At 38.4% G+C, this 16,829-nt stretch overlaps 1 protein-coding gene across 2 annotated transcripts in view; it reads left to right on the top strand.

The window, feature by feature from the left end:
- Positions 1–15,358, top strand: part of PPP2R5E (protein phosphatase 2 regulatory subunit B'epsilon) — a 150,386-nt gene extending 135,028 nt beyond the window's left edge. For both annotated transcript variants that reach the window (XM_065940140.1, XM_065940139.1), the window contains exons 11-14: positions 381–500; positions 3,762–3,889; positions 5,941–6,042; positions 10,671–15,358. In XM_065940140.1, the coding sequence (XP_065796212.1) occupies positions 381–500; positions 3,762–3,889; positions 5,941–6,042; positions 10,671–10,770 (450 nt within the window). In that variant the 3' untranslated portion in view covers positions 10,771–15,358. The remainder of the gene's footprint in view (positions 1–380; positions 501–3,761; positions 3,890–5,940; positions 6,043–10,670) is intronic.
- The last annotated feature ends 1,471 nt before the right edge of the window (positions 15,359–16,829 follow it).

Below are 16,829 nucleotides of genomic sequence, written 5' to 3'. Positions count from 1 at the left end.
AGGGGGCCACTCGCCCACCGTTTTAAGAATATGGAGAGGGGAGGCAAGCCCCCCAGGGACACCCCGTTTCCCAGGGCCCCGCTGCAGTGTGTAAGTACCCCGCTGCTCTGTGGAGTCGAGGTAGCGCATAGAGTATTTTTTCCAAAGTAAATAGAGTCACATCTTCAATGCTGTAGGAAATTTGTTCTTAACAAGCACCCTCTGGTGATTTTCTTATGAAATAAACATCTAACATAAGTTAAATTCTGATTTGTTCATGTTTGATTTTATGCATAAATTTTCGTTATATTAAAGCCATGCAAAAACTCTTATTTTCCTCATTGTCCGTAGGGATTTTTTAATCAAGCACCTGACACTTGGTGTTTTGCATGTACTTCTAGGTCATGTTCCTTGGGGAGCTGGAAGAAATACTGGATGTGATTGAACCTTCGCAATTTGTTAAAATCCAAGAACCGTTGTTTAAACAAATCGCCAAGTGTGTGTCTAGCCCCCATTTTCAGGTTAGTTAAAAAGAGGGCATGAGCCAGAGTGGCTTGTACAACATGTATTATTTTGGTCAAGTTTTATTTCTATTGAAAGAAATGTAATGGACACCAGCTACTTGTTTTTATTGGCTGTTTTTCCACACGATAATAATACTTTTGATAATCACCACCTTCATCTTGAACTCTTTGCTACATGACATCCACTGTGATGGTGCTTTCTGTCCAGTAACTTGAATTCTCACGACCACTCTACAGGCAGGGCATCCTGATTTTTACAGATGTAAACACTGACCTTCACAGTGGTACAATAACTTGTCTCAAATAAAAGGGTTGAAAAAGGTGGACAGGTAGGGCTCCTATGGTGTGTAAGTGAATGGTGAATAAAGCTTAAGAGAGAAAAAGAATGCTGATCTTCTTTACTGTGTTAGATGTTTCCTGAACTTCATATTATCCTGTGAGACTCCCCCCTCCACTTTCTAGATGAGGAAAAGGCAGTTCAGAAAATGATTTGTTGAAGTTCCCAAGCTGAGAGGGAGTGAGGAGTCACATGGCACAGCTTCCTGTGAAAGCTGTGACCTTCCTGTGGCCCCAGTCTGCCTCCTTGTGGCCACTCAGAGAGATTGCAGGGAAGGTGAGCTGGGCCACCCTTTCCTCCGCTGGGGCCATTTTAGTTGTGCTATGGGACCCACACTGGAGAGAAGAAGGTGATCCTGGGTGATTAGGTTTTATAATTTGGTTGTCTCATCAAAGGTCCAAATCACAGACCTAGAGAGTTGACTCTATATACTGCCTCTTGCTTGGAAGAGATTGTTCAGATCACAGTTGGCAGTACAAAGCCCCACTAGTAGCATGATGGACTTGATGGTACACTTCCCTCTGAGCTGTTATTATCTTGCATAGTTAGAGACACTGGCTGTTGTTCTAATTTTTGACCCAAAGACATCTTTAGTATGTCAAGTCAGTAATCTAATCTTGCAGTTGTACCACAGAGCCAAGAAAAAAAAATAGAAACCATTCCATGAACCATCACATTCAGATGATATGACACATGTCTGTTGCTGCTGCTAAGTCACTTCAGTCGTGTCCGACTGTGCGACCCCATAGACGGCAGCCCACCAGGCTCCCCTGTCCTTGGGATTCTCCAGGCAAGAACACTGGAGTGGGTTGCCATTTCCTTCTCCGGACACATGTCTAGATTTCTTTAAAAATGCAGGACCCTTTGTAGATGTTTTACATATTACACATGGTCTGTGGTGCTCAAATACTTGGATCGTTTACCTTATTTTTCAGTTTTTATTATGTGTTTGGGGGTAGTGGAGAGCAAAGAGCAGGAATCTCTTTCCAAATGAGCATTATCAGGAAGACTTAGACTCAAGTGAAGCTCAGAAGCATCGAAGGAGACAGAGTGTCTTAATCCACTGGGGTTGTGTCTTAGGGCTACTTAACAAAATACCACAGACTGGGTGGCTTATGAACAACAGAAAACTTTTCTCAGAGTCCCAGGGGCTGGCACTCTGAGATCGGGTAGCAGCATGTTTGGGTGAGGGCTCTCTTTTGGGTCACAGACTTCTTGCTGTATCCTTATGTAGTAGAAGGGGCTAGGGAGCTCTCAGGGGTCTCTCTGAAAAGGCACTAATTCTATCATCTTTGGAAGCTAGGATCTCAATGTAGGAGTTGTGGAGGACACATTTAGACCATAGCAGACTTCCACAGTGCTTCCCAGGTGGTGCTAGTGGTAAAGAATCCACCTGTCAGTGCAGGAGATGCAAGAGACGTGGGTTTGATGCCTGGGTTGGGAAGATCCCTCTGGAGATGGGCATGGCAACCCACTCCAGTATTTTTGCCTAGAAAACCCTGTGGACAGAGGAGCCTGATGGGCTACAGTCCATGGAGTCACAAAGAGTTGGACATGACTTGAGTACACATATGTCTGTGTGGCTTCAGCGATAGGAATCGATCCCTCATAGTTCTGTAGGCCGGAAGTCTGAGATCAGAGTGCCGGCATGGTCTGCTGCTGGGAGGGCTCTTTCTGGCTTGTACATCTTCTCACTGTGTCTTCACATGGTCTTTCCTTGCTGCATGCTTGAGGAAAGAATCAAATCTCACGCTTCCTCTTCATAGAAGGTCTCCAAGCCTATCTGATTAGGGCCTCCCCCATATGACCTCTTTTGACCTTAGTTATCTTCTATCTCCAGATGCACTCACCCTAGAGGTTAGGGCTTCAGCAAATGAGTTTTGTGCAGGGGGTGGGGACAGATTTATTAAATGTATTTAAATGAAGCATAATTTCTTAATCTGTGTAAATGAAAGAAGCAACTCTTTTCCTTTCCCCATATAACTACTCTTACAGTTTTTAGTGTTTTTTTTTTTTTTTGAGACTTTGGTTTACTCGAATTATTATTGTTATCTTAGATTGCTTTTTAGAGTTTTTAGGTTTTCTTTGAAGCATTCCTTTGAGTTCAGAGAGTCAGTTGGTAAATGTGGCAGTCAGAAAAAAAAAGTTTTGAGATAGCAAGTGTGTGTACATACAGCCAGTATCCCTAAGTCCAAAACTGAGTGACTTCCTCCTGACTTACCCAGTTCAAAGGAGGGGACCAGAAATGAACTCTGGAAGGAGCCTGGGCGCTAGACTCACGTCTCCGTTTATCACTGACAAGCAGTGTGACTGTAGCCAGGCTCCCCATCCCTCTGAACCTCAGAGCCCTCGTTTGAACAGTAGTACCCACTCCTCGGATGGTGGTAAGGATAACACATTCTGCCTGCAGGCTGGGCAGAGTCTCTGACCAAAGGAGGTGTTTAGCAAATGCGCCTGCTCTGCAGAGATGGGCAGCTGAGTTTTCTACAGCAGCTATTGACTGAAGGCCAGCTACGTGCTGGGCCCTGTGGTTGATCTGAACTGTGTGGGATGAAAGAGGTGAGCCAGGAAGGGAATTAAAGTGATGGGGAAACAGCATGGCATTTAGAAGCAGGGTGAAGGTGTCTGATGCTTGCGAGCTGTGTAGGGAAAATGTGGAATCAGGAGAATAAATGTGTTAAAAGGAGAATAAAAATAAGCAGGTAGCAGATCTTCTTTTTCTTCCCCAAATTGATGAACCAGTTTGGAACTTTGTGAAAGATTTTAAACCCACAAAAATGTAAAGTGTGATTAATACTTAATTTTATACTTGTTTGAATGATACTAAAATAGTCATAAAATACTTTTTTTGAAGAGGTTATAATTTTGTTTTATCTTTGTCTTTTTCTATCTGTTAACATTTTCTTTTTCTTTTCTCAAAGGTGGCAGAAAGGGCACTCTATTATTGGAATAATGAATACATCATGAGTTTGATAGAAGAAAACTCTAACGTCATCCTTCCCATCATGTTTTCCAGTCTTTATAGGATTTCAAAAGAACATTGGAATCCGTAAGTTTTCAGTTTTCCCTCTCCTTCTCTTTCTTCCTCCCTCCCTCCTCCCCTTCTCCTCTTCCTTCCTTCCTCCCCACTCTCTCCATACCTCCCTCTCTCCTTCCATCTTTCCCTCTCCTCCTCTCCTTTGGCCTCTCTTCCTTCTTCCTTCTCTTTTGCTTGATAAAATGTCTTGTATGCATGCTGTGTGTCAGATGTTGTGCGTGATGCTGAAGATACGCGTGTGAAAAGGTAAAATGTCTACATTTTAGGAATTCACTGACTGATTGGGGAGACCCACAAGTAAACAGATTTTTTATAAAACAGTATTTTGAGTGTTGTTATGTTCACATACCTGTTTACTTGAGGGCATCTTAACCTGTCTTTGAATATTGCTAAGATCTTTTGGGGATGCCCTGGATCAAGTGGAGAAATTTGTATATTGATGGGGGTGATGATGCTCATGCTGAATCTTAAAAGAATTGGGCAAGTGGATGGGGTGGGGGTAGCCCATTCAGATAGTGGGTTTACCCGTCACCTAAAAAGGCACAAAAGGTAAGAAGCACCTGTCATGTTCTGAGACCTGTGATTGTGGGGGAGCTGAAGCACGTGGTCATTTGAGAACTTTGCTGGAAGATTGGGTCAGAAAGTAGAGGAGTACCTACGTGAGGCTTCACCAAATAAACAACAAGGAAACACTAGAGAGTTGAAGGAAGGGAAGTGGTCTGAATTGATTTGCATTTTAGCAAGATCCATTTTTTAAAAACCCACTCAGTCATTATACATGTTCTGTAGAGGGAAAAAACATTTTTGAATGTTTTTTATCATCTAATCTTATGAAAGTTAAAGCATTCTGTGTTTGAATGACTTTATCTATTTCTCTATGACATAGAAAGAAAATTGACTGTGGCATTAAAAATCAAATATAATTCGGTATTTCCATAGTTTGTCTACAAGTTTTGCATACAACTATAAAATATCAAATTTTTCACTTTTCACATTTGTCAAATTTGTGACTAAAGCTTATAAAAATATAAGAGTTGGCAAACCGTTAAATCTCATTATGCAGATAGCCTCTTGAGAACCTAGAGAGTGGTTCTAGCATGTGTCCTTAACCTCTCAGCAGACTGTATTTGCCTTTTCTCCATCACAGCTCCATCACTGTCATATCTGAGAAGGTCTTTTCAACAAAAGACAGCTGAAGTTTCTCTTTTAATAAACACAGGGGCAGAAGCAACACAGTAAATCCACTTTAAAATGTTTTAGAAACTTCACACCCAAGGAATGCCTTTTTCAGTGGTGTTGGAAAACATGCAAAATGGAAGAAATATTGTATAGCTTTGCACAGGGAAGTGTTATTTAGATTCTAGTCTGAAGATACTAAGCTCATCATGGCAGAGTCCTCACACTGCCAAAAGCAGCCATTTGGCTCTTGAGCTGATTAGTGTTCCATCACTGATAGCAGCGATCACCAGTTAGCCAATTACTTTCAGCCTGTGCGTTGAGTCAGCAGGAGGACTGATGCAAATCACCACTAGAAATGTAACTCATATTAAGCTGCCCAACTTACAGGGGCCTGGTATCATCTTTGAATATGAATTATAGATATATAAAATTTGTTACCATGGGAACAGCCTTTGATTTTGATGAATTATGTATATTATCACTTTAAAAATAAAATTCTATGCAAATTCAGGTCTCAAAGGTTGGTCCTGCCACAAGTGTTCATTTTTAGGGTGAAGTTGCTTTATTTTTATACTTGCCTTTGTATTAATTGAAATTAACAAGTGATAGGCAAGTCTGTTCTGGGTACCAATGATTAGAAGGGCAAAATTAGATTTTCTTTTTCTAATCCTGCCAATCCCTTAGAAAGGTTCTCTTGTCTAAAGAATGTAGCTCTCTTCATGTGGAAATGGATTGTAGGTCATTTCTAGTTGTTGTAACTAAAAATGGGATGGAGACTCTGCAGTGTGAGGAGCTCACTCAGGTAAAGGTTGTACATCCATTTTCTTCAGGCAGCAACCCATTATGTAGGACTAACCAACATGTTCCTTTCTCTCTGCTTCCAGGGCTATTGTGGCGTTAGTGTACAATGTGTTGAAGGCGTTTATGGAAATGAACAGCACCATGTTTGATGAGCTGACAGCCACATACAAGTCAGATCGTCAGCGGTAACTTTTTAAAGCTTTTTTGTCAGCTGCACATAAAGCTATTGAGTTCTTTCCTTGCTCTTTGCTGAATTTGCCTAGTTGTACCTGAAATCCTAAGCAGCACGATTTTATTTCCATATTCATTTTTGCGTGTGCATTAGCTCTGTCTTTATTAGTGTGCCACTGGGTAACAAAGTGTCACTTTGGTTAAGGCTGCTTTCCTCCTTCCCTTCCCCTCTGCATCCAGATTAGAAGCCTGGCGCATAACTGGTGCTTCAGGATCACATAAGGGGACCCATCAGGTCATTAGCCATCTGGATTCACTCCCATTCTGAACTAGCATTGGGCTGATTTGTCCTTCACTCCAGCAGCAAGAGAGATGGGGCATGTTTTTTGTTTAGCTCTTTGACCCAGAACTTAACTTTCTATACTAGAACCCAGCACATTCCTGTGATTTAGAGGGCAGTGAAAGAACAAGGAGGTAAAGAGTATTATGCAAATCTTGATACATTTAAGGTCAAAAGGGAGCAGAAACCATTTGAATTCATTATAATAAATGCTTCTGGTTTCATGGATCTTTCTTGATTTCATTTACGTGATTCTTCAATTTTGTTATTTTTTATTCAGTATATTCAACTTTCCAAAAGATGTGTCTCAGTCTGTGTGGGCTGCTATACCACATTATAGGTATCTTGTGGGTAGCTTCCACACAACTAAAATGTTCTGGAGTCCAGAAGCCCAAGAGCATGGTGCCCCCATGGTTGGATGAGGGCCCTCTTTCTGGTTCAGAGCTGGTTCCTTCTCACTATGTCTTCACAAGGTGGAAGGGGCAAGGGATCTCTGTGGGGTCTCTTTTATAAGAGCACTAATCCCATTCATGAGGGCTCCACCCTCTCAGACCCCGACTTGATGTACTTGGAGAGGTTGAGGAAAGTCTAGAGAGCTCGTTAGCAGTTGAACTGCTGGGCTAACTTTTCTCATCCAGAAGAAAATGTCAGCTTGTGTATATTATAAAACCGTAGACCTTCAAGGATCCCAGTGTTCATACTCAGGACCTGGCTAAACCTCTTGAGAAAAGCTGTCTGTGGTTCCCTTGCACCTTTACCTGATTTTTAATATGTTACTTGGATTTTAGATAAAAGGAGCAATAAAGGGAAAGGTTTGGTGGCAGGGGACAGAGGATCGTCATAGTGATTTTTTAAAAAATGACCAGGATGTGGTATACAAGAGCAACTTTATGGCATATGAAAAGTGTTTAATAGTAGAGAGAAGAGACTTGAGTTTTTTTAATACCACGTTGAGGTAAAAATCAGTTATTAGATATGTTGTACCAGACTTAAAGAATTTTTAATTTACTCTATTTGTAGTTGTTGCAAATCATTAGATTTATAATAACCCTCCATGTTTCAAACTTAAAATCTTTAAAAAATGTTATTTAAGTGAAGGAAATACAGGGCAAATTTTCATACTGTGATATACCATTAAGGAGTGCATTGTACCTAATATCCTTCTTTTTATAGTAACTAAAAACCCATTTTTATTTTCCTAGTTGAATAAGGATTAAATCTGTAGAAATCCATTAAGACTACTGAAGACCTATTTCTAAAATATTCAAATCATTTGAATTAATTTCGTTCATTTTTATTGAATTTCAAAATTGTTTTATGATCATTTATCATTTAAACTAAATAGGCCAGACTCTTGAAAAAGATAAAATTAACAGCAAATAGACACTATGAAGCTGACTATGACAGTCTGGTGTTTTAAAGTGATTTATAGTGAGTGGACTTTCTTAATGACAGAAGGATTATTTAAGAACTATAGTATTTTGTCTAATGAGCTATACAAGGGTATACTTAGTAGATGGAAATACTGGGTTTTTGTGGATATAGGAAGAGAAAAAGAGACTAAAGAGATTTGTATTGTCTGACAAGAGCTTCCCTGGTGGCTCAGATGGTAAAGAATCCACCTGCAGTGTGGGAGACCTGGGTTCGATCCCTGGGTTGGGAAGATTCCCCTGGTGGAGTGCATGGCAACCCACTCCAGTATTCCTAGCTGAAGAATCCCCATGGACAGAGGAGCCTGGTGGGCTACAGTGCATGGGTCACAAAGAGTCCTGACAAGAAATGAAAAGAGGATGTTTTTCTAGAAGGCAAGAAGTTAGTAACTGTTGTAGTTCAGATCAACATTTTTTTAGTATTACAAATCTGAAAATGGTGGGTGGAATAAGTAACTAACACTGATGGATACATATGTCAACATTAGTGCTCTGTGAAATTGTAACAGCGAGTTTCACATTATCCCTAGTATGACAGCTAAGTGAAGTTTTAAACTGCCACCTACAGAGAGAGAGAAAAGTGGGAAAAAATAGGGGTGACAGAAGCTATATCAGAAATACTTAGGGTTTTCGAAGATAAAGCTGTCAATATAAAAGATGTATGATAACTCAGCAAAAAGTTTACCTAGAAGAAAAGCCCCATAGGGTAGACTGCATTGACTGCTATACAACTCTTGATCAAAGATTGGTGAAATGCCTCAGTAACAAGATTATGAGTGTTAATCATGTCAGCTCTTCATTTAAACTGCAAATTAGGGCAGTAAGAACCTAACATATGTTGAAGTTGTTTTTTAGTTGAATAAAGTCTCTAAAGCCCTTGCTTCCTATCTTCCTCCTCTTCCAAGTAAAAAGCTCAATATGCATTGAAACTCAGCAGGATCAGCAGAATTTACTTTCAAATCCGTATTCTATGATAACATTTATTTAGACCTAATGTTGGGCTTTCCTGGGAGGCCATTGTATAAGAATCTGCCTTGCAGTGCCAGGGAAACCTGTTTGATCCCTGGTTCAGGAAGAGCCCACATCCCGCAGAGCAGCTAAGCCCGTGTACCATAACTACTGAGCCCAGCCCTCTAGAACCCGAATCACTGTGACTGAGCCCACATGCTGAATCTGCTGAAGCCGAAGTGCCTGGAGCCTGTGCTCTGCAACAAGAGAAGCCCCTGCATTGAGAAGCCTGTTCCACAACAAAGAGAAACCCCCGCTCACCATGACCAGGGAAAAGCTTGCAGGACAACGAAGACCCAGCACAGCCAATAATAAATAAATACATCTCTAGATGGGCCTAATGTTATCCCCAGATTGTACTGAGAAACCAAAGTGATAATTGACCAGTTTTGCTTTGCAGTTAGGTATCTAGAATCCATAATGGTTGGAGAATTATTGCCCTATAAATAAAATTTTTCAGGGTCAAAGTTACCAAGTAGGTAATTGTTTGAAAAACTCTTATGCCTACTAAAATTTGTGTTGTGTCAAGTGTATTTGAACCAGTTAAAACTAGTTGCAGTAAACAAGGCTTAAATTGCCAAAATACTAATTATAAAATGCTGGAATGGGGATGTAAAAAAGTCTTTAGATATTTCTAGAGCTATTTCGGCGGGGGAGATAAAGATTAATTTCTGTTGCTGTAGATAATCAGTACAACTTAAAAAACTGGTAATGACTTAAAAAATACAAGGCAGTGGAATTATATATACATTTCACTTATGTGGATTTCCTTCCCTGAATAAATATACTGTACTACAGTGAAGTACAAAAGTCTTGCTAAGTGAAGTCAAATTCTTCCCAAGTGAAGTAGAGCCCCTGTTTTTAGGAATTATCTGAATTTATGGATTCACAAATATTATCAGGTCTGCTGTTTACTGGTTCATCACAACATGAAGAAACTTGGAACAGGGTAGTGAGTTATTTTTAATAAATATGAATTTATAGTGGAGCCATGTATTCCTGGATTCCGTACTTACTACTTCATAGTTATTAAAGTTAACAAAGTATGGTAATCTAAAAATGTCCTTGGCAAAATAAAATTCACTTACCCTATTTTGAGCATCTAGTTTTTGGGGAAATTTTAACCAAACAGTGAAATCTGAAGTCTGTAATTCACAAATTGATATTGAGCCAAATTCAAAGGCTTGGAACATTAAAAATTTAATAACTGATAATATCAACAAAGTTCTGTTGAGAATTAAAACAAATTGTTAGAAGAAAGGATGTTTAATTTTATATATAGGTATAAAATAAATTCATTATTTGGTTTCTTTGGTTTGATATTTTTAAGAACAAGATTCTGCTAAAGACTTTACATACATATAATGTAGAAAAAATGGACCATAATAAAGAGGAAGTATGTTTTCTTGACCTACTGTGTTCTCTATATCAGTGTCATCTCTAGCAACCCCTTTGAGAAACTTCAGAGATAAAAAGAAAATCAGATTTGAACTAGACCCAAAGTAAAAATGACTAATATGCCATTGGATTTAGGGTAACAGATACTTATAAATGTTGATTATTTTTTTTCTTGGTATTTTGGAAGTTAATCTTCCTTATTAAGCTAAGTGTAAAGGAATACTAATGTGAAATGAAATCTTAAAATATTCTTGTCATTTCCTACTGTGTTGTTTCTATATATGTGTCAAGGAAAAAAAAAAAAGCAGAAAACCAAAAAGATGAAACACCTACAAGTTTAATGCCAGAGTTTTCAGAGATATTTAAAAAGACTGGGTTAAAGTATGTCAAAGGGGCAGTTACTGTTGGATAATCTTTTTAAACTTTCTCAGTTGTTTACCTTATATTCTATTTTTTTTTTCCCCAGTGAGAAAAAGAAAGAAAAGGAACGTGAAGAATTGTGGAAAAAACTGGAGGACCTGGAGTTAAAGAGAGGTCTTAGACGTGATGGGATAATTCCGACTTAACGAAAGCAGCACCACCACCATCACTAACCTGTGGAGTCACACGTTTATGTCGTAGGAGATGGAGCCACAGTGTTCTGTATTGTGCAACCTTACAGTAGATTTCACATTTGTTTCATTATTACAACAGCACTGTATATACCTGTCTCTAAGTAAAGAAAAAAAAATAAGGACTTCAATCCAAAGTTTGGACAGTAGATGGACTTCTCAGAACTTGGCAAACGTAATTATTGTTCTAACCCTCTTTTAAAAAAAAAAAAGGAGTCTTCAGAGATCTGTTGATGAAATTGCTATATTAAAATTCCATTATTGGGAGTTCCTTATTTATCATTAGCAGAGAGTATGAAACAATTTTCAAATGTGAACAATCTTCAATTTAGCTTGTCTTTCTGCTAAGCTGTTAAATGTATTTATAGTAAAGAAAGGAAAAAAAAAAAGACTCTCATTTCCTTATAAGTTTGTATAACATCCTCCTCTGGATAACTTGACTATAATTTGACATCTTTTCCTTTTGCACATCTTCATGAGTTGAATGTGGAATGGGGCTATGAATTATAAAGGTCCCGTGGTAAAAGTTTCGTTTACTGGAATGAACATCTTTCCAGTAACCAGGTAGTCCTGGTACTCCTTTAGTTTTAAAATTAGGAGTAAAAGAGAACAGGTGATAAACATAGTAGGGAAGGGAATTTTGGATTCATGCATGAGTTTATGGTGAATCCAGATCAATGTCTTGAATCCTTTGAAAACAGGCACTGGGACAAGATAGGGTTCAGTACCTGACCAGTATTAGTTATGTACATCATTGAACACACATACTAGAGATGTTTTAGAAATGTCAGGAGACATCCTTTTGGACCATTTTGAAATAAGAAAGACAAACACCGAACAGTACAACCATGAAATTGATTGCCAGGATTGTGAATCTAATTGGGAATAGAGTTGAGCAAACAGCTTGGACTGTTTGGAGTTGTTGCCTTACTTTTTAATATGTATTTATAAAGTATTCCAGCAAAAAGAGGATGTAGCCTCTGGGGAAAACAAACAAACAAACATATTACAGTGTTTTTTGTAGATTCTCGTTCTATATCCCATCACAGCGCCAGCCCTGTTTTTAGCCAGAAAGGATTCAGGATAAACGTTATTATGCATTCTGAATTGGATGCGTATTCCTAACTACTGTATTTGTTACCAAAAGTGGTTCTACAAATGCTACTGAAAAAAATCTGGAAATTCCTAATGTCCTGAGTGTTAATAATAAAGTTTAAAAATGCTTTTATATCAAAGGTGCATTGTGACCAAATTGTTTAAGAAAACAAACAAAAAAAACACAAAATCTAGGGCTGTATTATAGGTATATCTTACTGGCTCTCTGCTTTGTATTTGAAAGAGGAATCTTACATCTTGGGGAGTTAAAATGCTGATAAAACTTGTGTACATTGTGTACTTAACCTAATGCAGTTGCATTATCATGTACTGAAAGATATGTGTTTTGGGATTTATTTCCAGGATGCTTTTGCTTGTTATGGACATGGCAGCAGTGAGTTGATAATCCTAAACCATCCCTTCCAGCAGTATTCGTGATATGGAGCTGATTCTGCGTTCATGTGTTGAATTGTGATAGTAGCAAACAGGAACATATGAACTGTTGTTGCTCTTAATAGAAATATGGTATCAATATGGGCTTGTATATTTTCTTCCTTCCATTTAAAATATAAGCTAGAATATGCAATTTTATTCTTTATAAGAAAAAAGGAAAAAAAAAGAAGCCGCTGACCTTTCTCCCCTATCAAGTGTTTCAGGATTATCAGGTCACAGTTTGTGCATAAAAAGTCAGCCAATTATGTACATTGTCATCTCAATAACTTTGTAAAACAAAAGCAAAACTTGGCATTGTTAATTCTGAAAAAGAAATAGCAGTAAAAGAGTTATATGCAATATCAAACACAACATGGTTTAGTGGAATTAATAGATTTTTTTTTTTTAAAGAACTTTAATGGGGATTCAATGTAAAGCTGGCAGAGGCTGCCAAAGATGAAAGAACTTACTTTAAAAGTGCTGGAGCAAAGGTGCAAGTTCAAATGCTAAAGATAAAAATAAATTTGTAACAAACCATCTCCTTCAGCCCTTTTGATTTTAGCCCATGAGTTTTGACTTTGCTTTATATTTAATTTTGACAATGTGAACTTTTGTTTGCTATCAAGGTCACCAGTTTATGAACTATATCTCTGCCCGTTAGAATGAAATGCAGTCATTTGAAATGAGAAAGACCAGGATTCTTTATTGCACCTTACCCTGTCCTCAGAGTTAAGGTGAAAGCTGTACTGATATCCTTGATGTCAATTTCGTATGTTGAGCATTCCAAACTGAGAAGAATAAAGCCAAATTTTAGACATATTTAAAGAAGCTATTATAGATATATGTCTAAAATTCATAGGGCAACTTCTGAGAAGAAACACTGTCTTTTCTATTTTAACCGAAAGTGACAATGTGACATTTGTCATGTTGTATCCAGTGACGCAGAGTAACTGAGGTAACCTGACTGTTGCACTATGTGACATGTTTAAGGACGTACTTGCTGCATTTGCAGCAGCCCTCTCTCTTTGTCCTTTCCCACATTTCTGCTGTTGCTGCAACTTGAGTTAATTGTGACAAATGCATCTTTGTGTTATATTTTGTTTGCTTCCTAATTTCCAGAACTATATATAAATATATTTTTTAAATAGCAAATATTGTAGTTAGTGAGTGATGATCACTCCAACCTTATCCCTACCATATTGGTTTCAGGGGTAGGATTAAGAGTGTCTTTGGAAGAAAAACAAAAAAACAAAACCCTGTGGTTTAGAAGGATGCTGAGGCCTTAGGCTGTGGGCCTAGAACAACCATGTGAGTGAATTGACCCATCTCATACTTTGAATCAAGCATGCATTCCTTTTATCATTGTGCAAGTGTCCCCAGTTGTTTTCCCTCAGTGTTTAGTTTTTGTCCTTTGAAATTTTATTATATTTTGCTCTCCCTAACATCTGTTTTTTATAAAATAAAATAAAAAACAAAAAAAGTGAGATATAAGTAATACCCTCAATGCCTCTGGATACTCACAAGCAGGGTTATACTCCTTCATCTTGGGCTCAATTGCCTAAATGGAAGGGTTTAATTTATTTTGTACCTCCTTCTATCCGTGGGACAGTCCAGGGTGCAGAGCCAGGAATTGCTTATAATTGCACCTGCTATACTTAAATGTATAGCCCTAGGCTCAATCACACTATGGAAAGAAAAAAAAAAGTATATTTAGAGCTTTAAAAGCTTTTTTATTTTTTTGTGGGGGCCGGGGGGGTGGGTTGGGAAAGGGAAGATGTATGGATGTTATTGGCATTTTTAAGTGTTCAGAGGTGTTTTGTTTTTTTTTCCTTCTGTTTTGTTTTTTTCCCTTCAATTGGATGCACTGACCTGGCCCAAGAAATAGAGTCTCTCTTTTGATGCTATTACCAATGTTATGACAAAGTGACAGTCACCTAGAACAAAAAAGGTGGCACCAGACATGATCAGTGATATTTTATTTGCACATCGATATTTTTATTTTTATATTCTGGCTCAGCTGCTTCTCTGAGTGGAGTTAAGGAATGAGCCACAAAGAATTTTTGTAGTAGCTATATTGGCAATGCGTTTTATATTTCTCAGTATTTAATTTTGAAACTCTAAAAGGATGGTGCATCTTGAGAGAAAGCCGAGCAGATTTTAACCTAGTGAAATGTTAATTTGTGCTGCTTCTTGTGCACGCCTGCAGCAGTAGCATCTCTCTTGGAAATAAACATCCCAGATTATGACGTCTATGAATATAGGTTTCCTTTTCTACCCCACTCCTTCCCTTCCCTCCCCCGTCTTTCCTGTTTCCCTTCTCTTTTCTTGACTTTTTTGGAAATCACTTATTGTATATAAGTTGTAATCCAGACCTCATGTATCAATGGGGAACTTTCAAATATAAATATTACCAATACATTTTCTGGTTGTTGTCTGATTTTTGATTGAGGTATAATGAGAATGACATGTCCATTGCTTTTGGTTTGAGGATTTCGCTTTAGCTTCATGCATCTTTTGGTATTTTAGTATTTCATTGTTTTAGCAGGAGAGGGCAGCAAAAGTTCATTTTCCCTGTTAGAAATGCTGTGATTCATGACTGGTTTTAAATTTAGTTGTGTGTGTGTGTGTTTTTAAACAGCATCTGTTTGTGGGTAGAGGTAAAAAATGAAACATTTTTGATATGAAAATTTGCATATGAAAATTATAGACTGGTTCAGCCAGACAGTGAAGACTTCTGATCCACATGAAAGTTAAAAGGCCACAAAACAATCTTCTGGCACTGGCTAAAATATGCTACTTCCTTTTCAAACACAACAAAATGCAAGCTGAATCTTAAAAAACACTTGGAGTTTAAAATGTCTTTCTTTGGAAATGATTTACTTTCTTCAGAGTGGTAACAGAAACAAAAATGAAGGTGCTCCCAAAGGAAAATGTAACCTTCCCCTTTCACAGATGTGTGAGAGGTTCTGTACTGTGGGTGCATCCTAATAAAGAAGCAGTGAAGAGTTTTCAGGCACCTGGCTATGTGTGTTTGTTCATCTGTTTCTGACCTCCATGACCTTTTTGAACCATACAAATAGTAGATTTGATCAATATAAATGTGAGGCAGGTTGGTATGTTCAGGCTTTCAACTTGAGAAAATCAGTTTTTGATTAGGGTGTGCTCCAGGGTCTATTGCTGGGTTTGCAAATACCCCAGAACTTGGTGGCAAAATCGAAGTTATTTATTTTGTTCACAAATGTACGATGTGGGCAGGACTTGGCAAGAATTCTTGTCTTTGCTATTCAGGTGTCAGCTTGGGTTTATCAGGTGGGACAGGAGAACTCCCTTCCAACATGGCTAACTGCATGGCTGGCCAGTCGGTGCTGGCTGTTGATTTGGGGTTCAGCCTGAGAACTCCGTTCTTGACACAGACTTCCTTTTGGGCATGCCTTCCGTTACTTCCTCAAAGTATGACAACTAGGAATGAGCGTTTTAATTGACAGGAGGTGGACACTGCCAGTTCTTTAAAACCTGGGCCCAGAAACTGTCACAACGTGATTTCTGTCATATTTTGTTGCTCACACAGGGACGAAGTCTGCTCAGATACAAGTGCAGGGGATGTGGGCCTCATTGCTATGTGATGAGAGGAATGTCATCTGTGGCCAACCATGGGATACTTTCTTTGTAAAGCATTTGATTTCGGTGTGGTTTACTCTCTTGGCTAATTAGACTTGGAACCATGTAGAGTTAACTAGTTAATGTTTCATGTTCAGTTAAACTGAGTTGGGAGGGGAAAAAAATTCTTGTAAATTCAGTAGTTTTGTATTTCAAAGCATGACAATTTTACATCTGAAGATCACCTTCTTGGTAAGTTAGTTACCAAGAAGAAACTTGTAACAAAGAATTTTAGGGTTCATAGAAATACGAGTTGATTTCCATGGAATAACCTCTTCTATAACATTGCTTCCTGTCTTATAATGAAGCAAAACAAATGTATAATCCGGGTTTTGCTTGTTTGTTTTAGCCGAGACTTAAGTATGGAAAAGTATGGAATAACTGACCGAGACTATGGGACTAGGGGAATTAAAATGTGATTTTTTTTTCTGATTATGATACATGTTCATTGTATATTCTTGAGAAGGAAGATTTTAAGAAACAAACTGAATACCTATATGCTACTCCCCATATCAAAAAGACCATTAAAAGTCCTGTACATTCTTTGATTGACTGGACCAATGTTAATTGATTACCTCTGTCCAGAGTTTTGCCCATCCTCTGTTGTTCCCATTTTCTACATCTTTATTGTCTCATTTAATGCAGTTCACAGTCTGAATTAATTATACAATTTGAGTCAAATTTTGCTGCTACCAGATGATACGGGGCCTCAGAACCAGGATGGATATCAGTCACGGCCCTCTTTCTCCTCCCCAAAGCTCTTCAGGCAAGGTGTCTTCAGCCAGTGTCACTCAAGATGATGACCATGGACTTGGAAGACAGAGACCCCT

Source organism: Muntiacus reevesi, chromosome 7 (genome assembly GCF_963930625.1).
Source record: "Muntiacus reevesi chromosome 7, mMunRee1.1, whole genome shotgun sequence".
Classification (NCBI taxonomy): Eukaryota; Metazoa; Chordata; class Mammalia; order Artiodactyla; family Cervidae; genus Muntiacus; species Muntiacus reevesi.
This window is presented reverse-complemented; position numbering and strand designations above follow the sequence as displayed.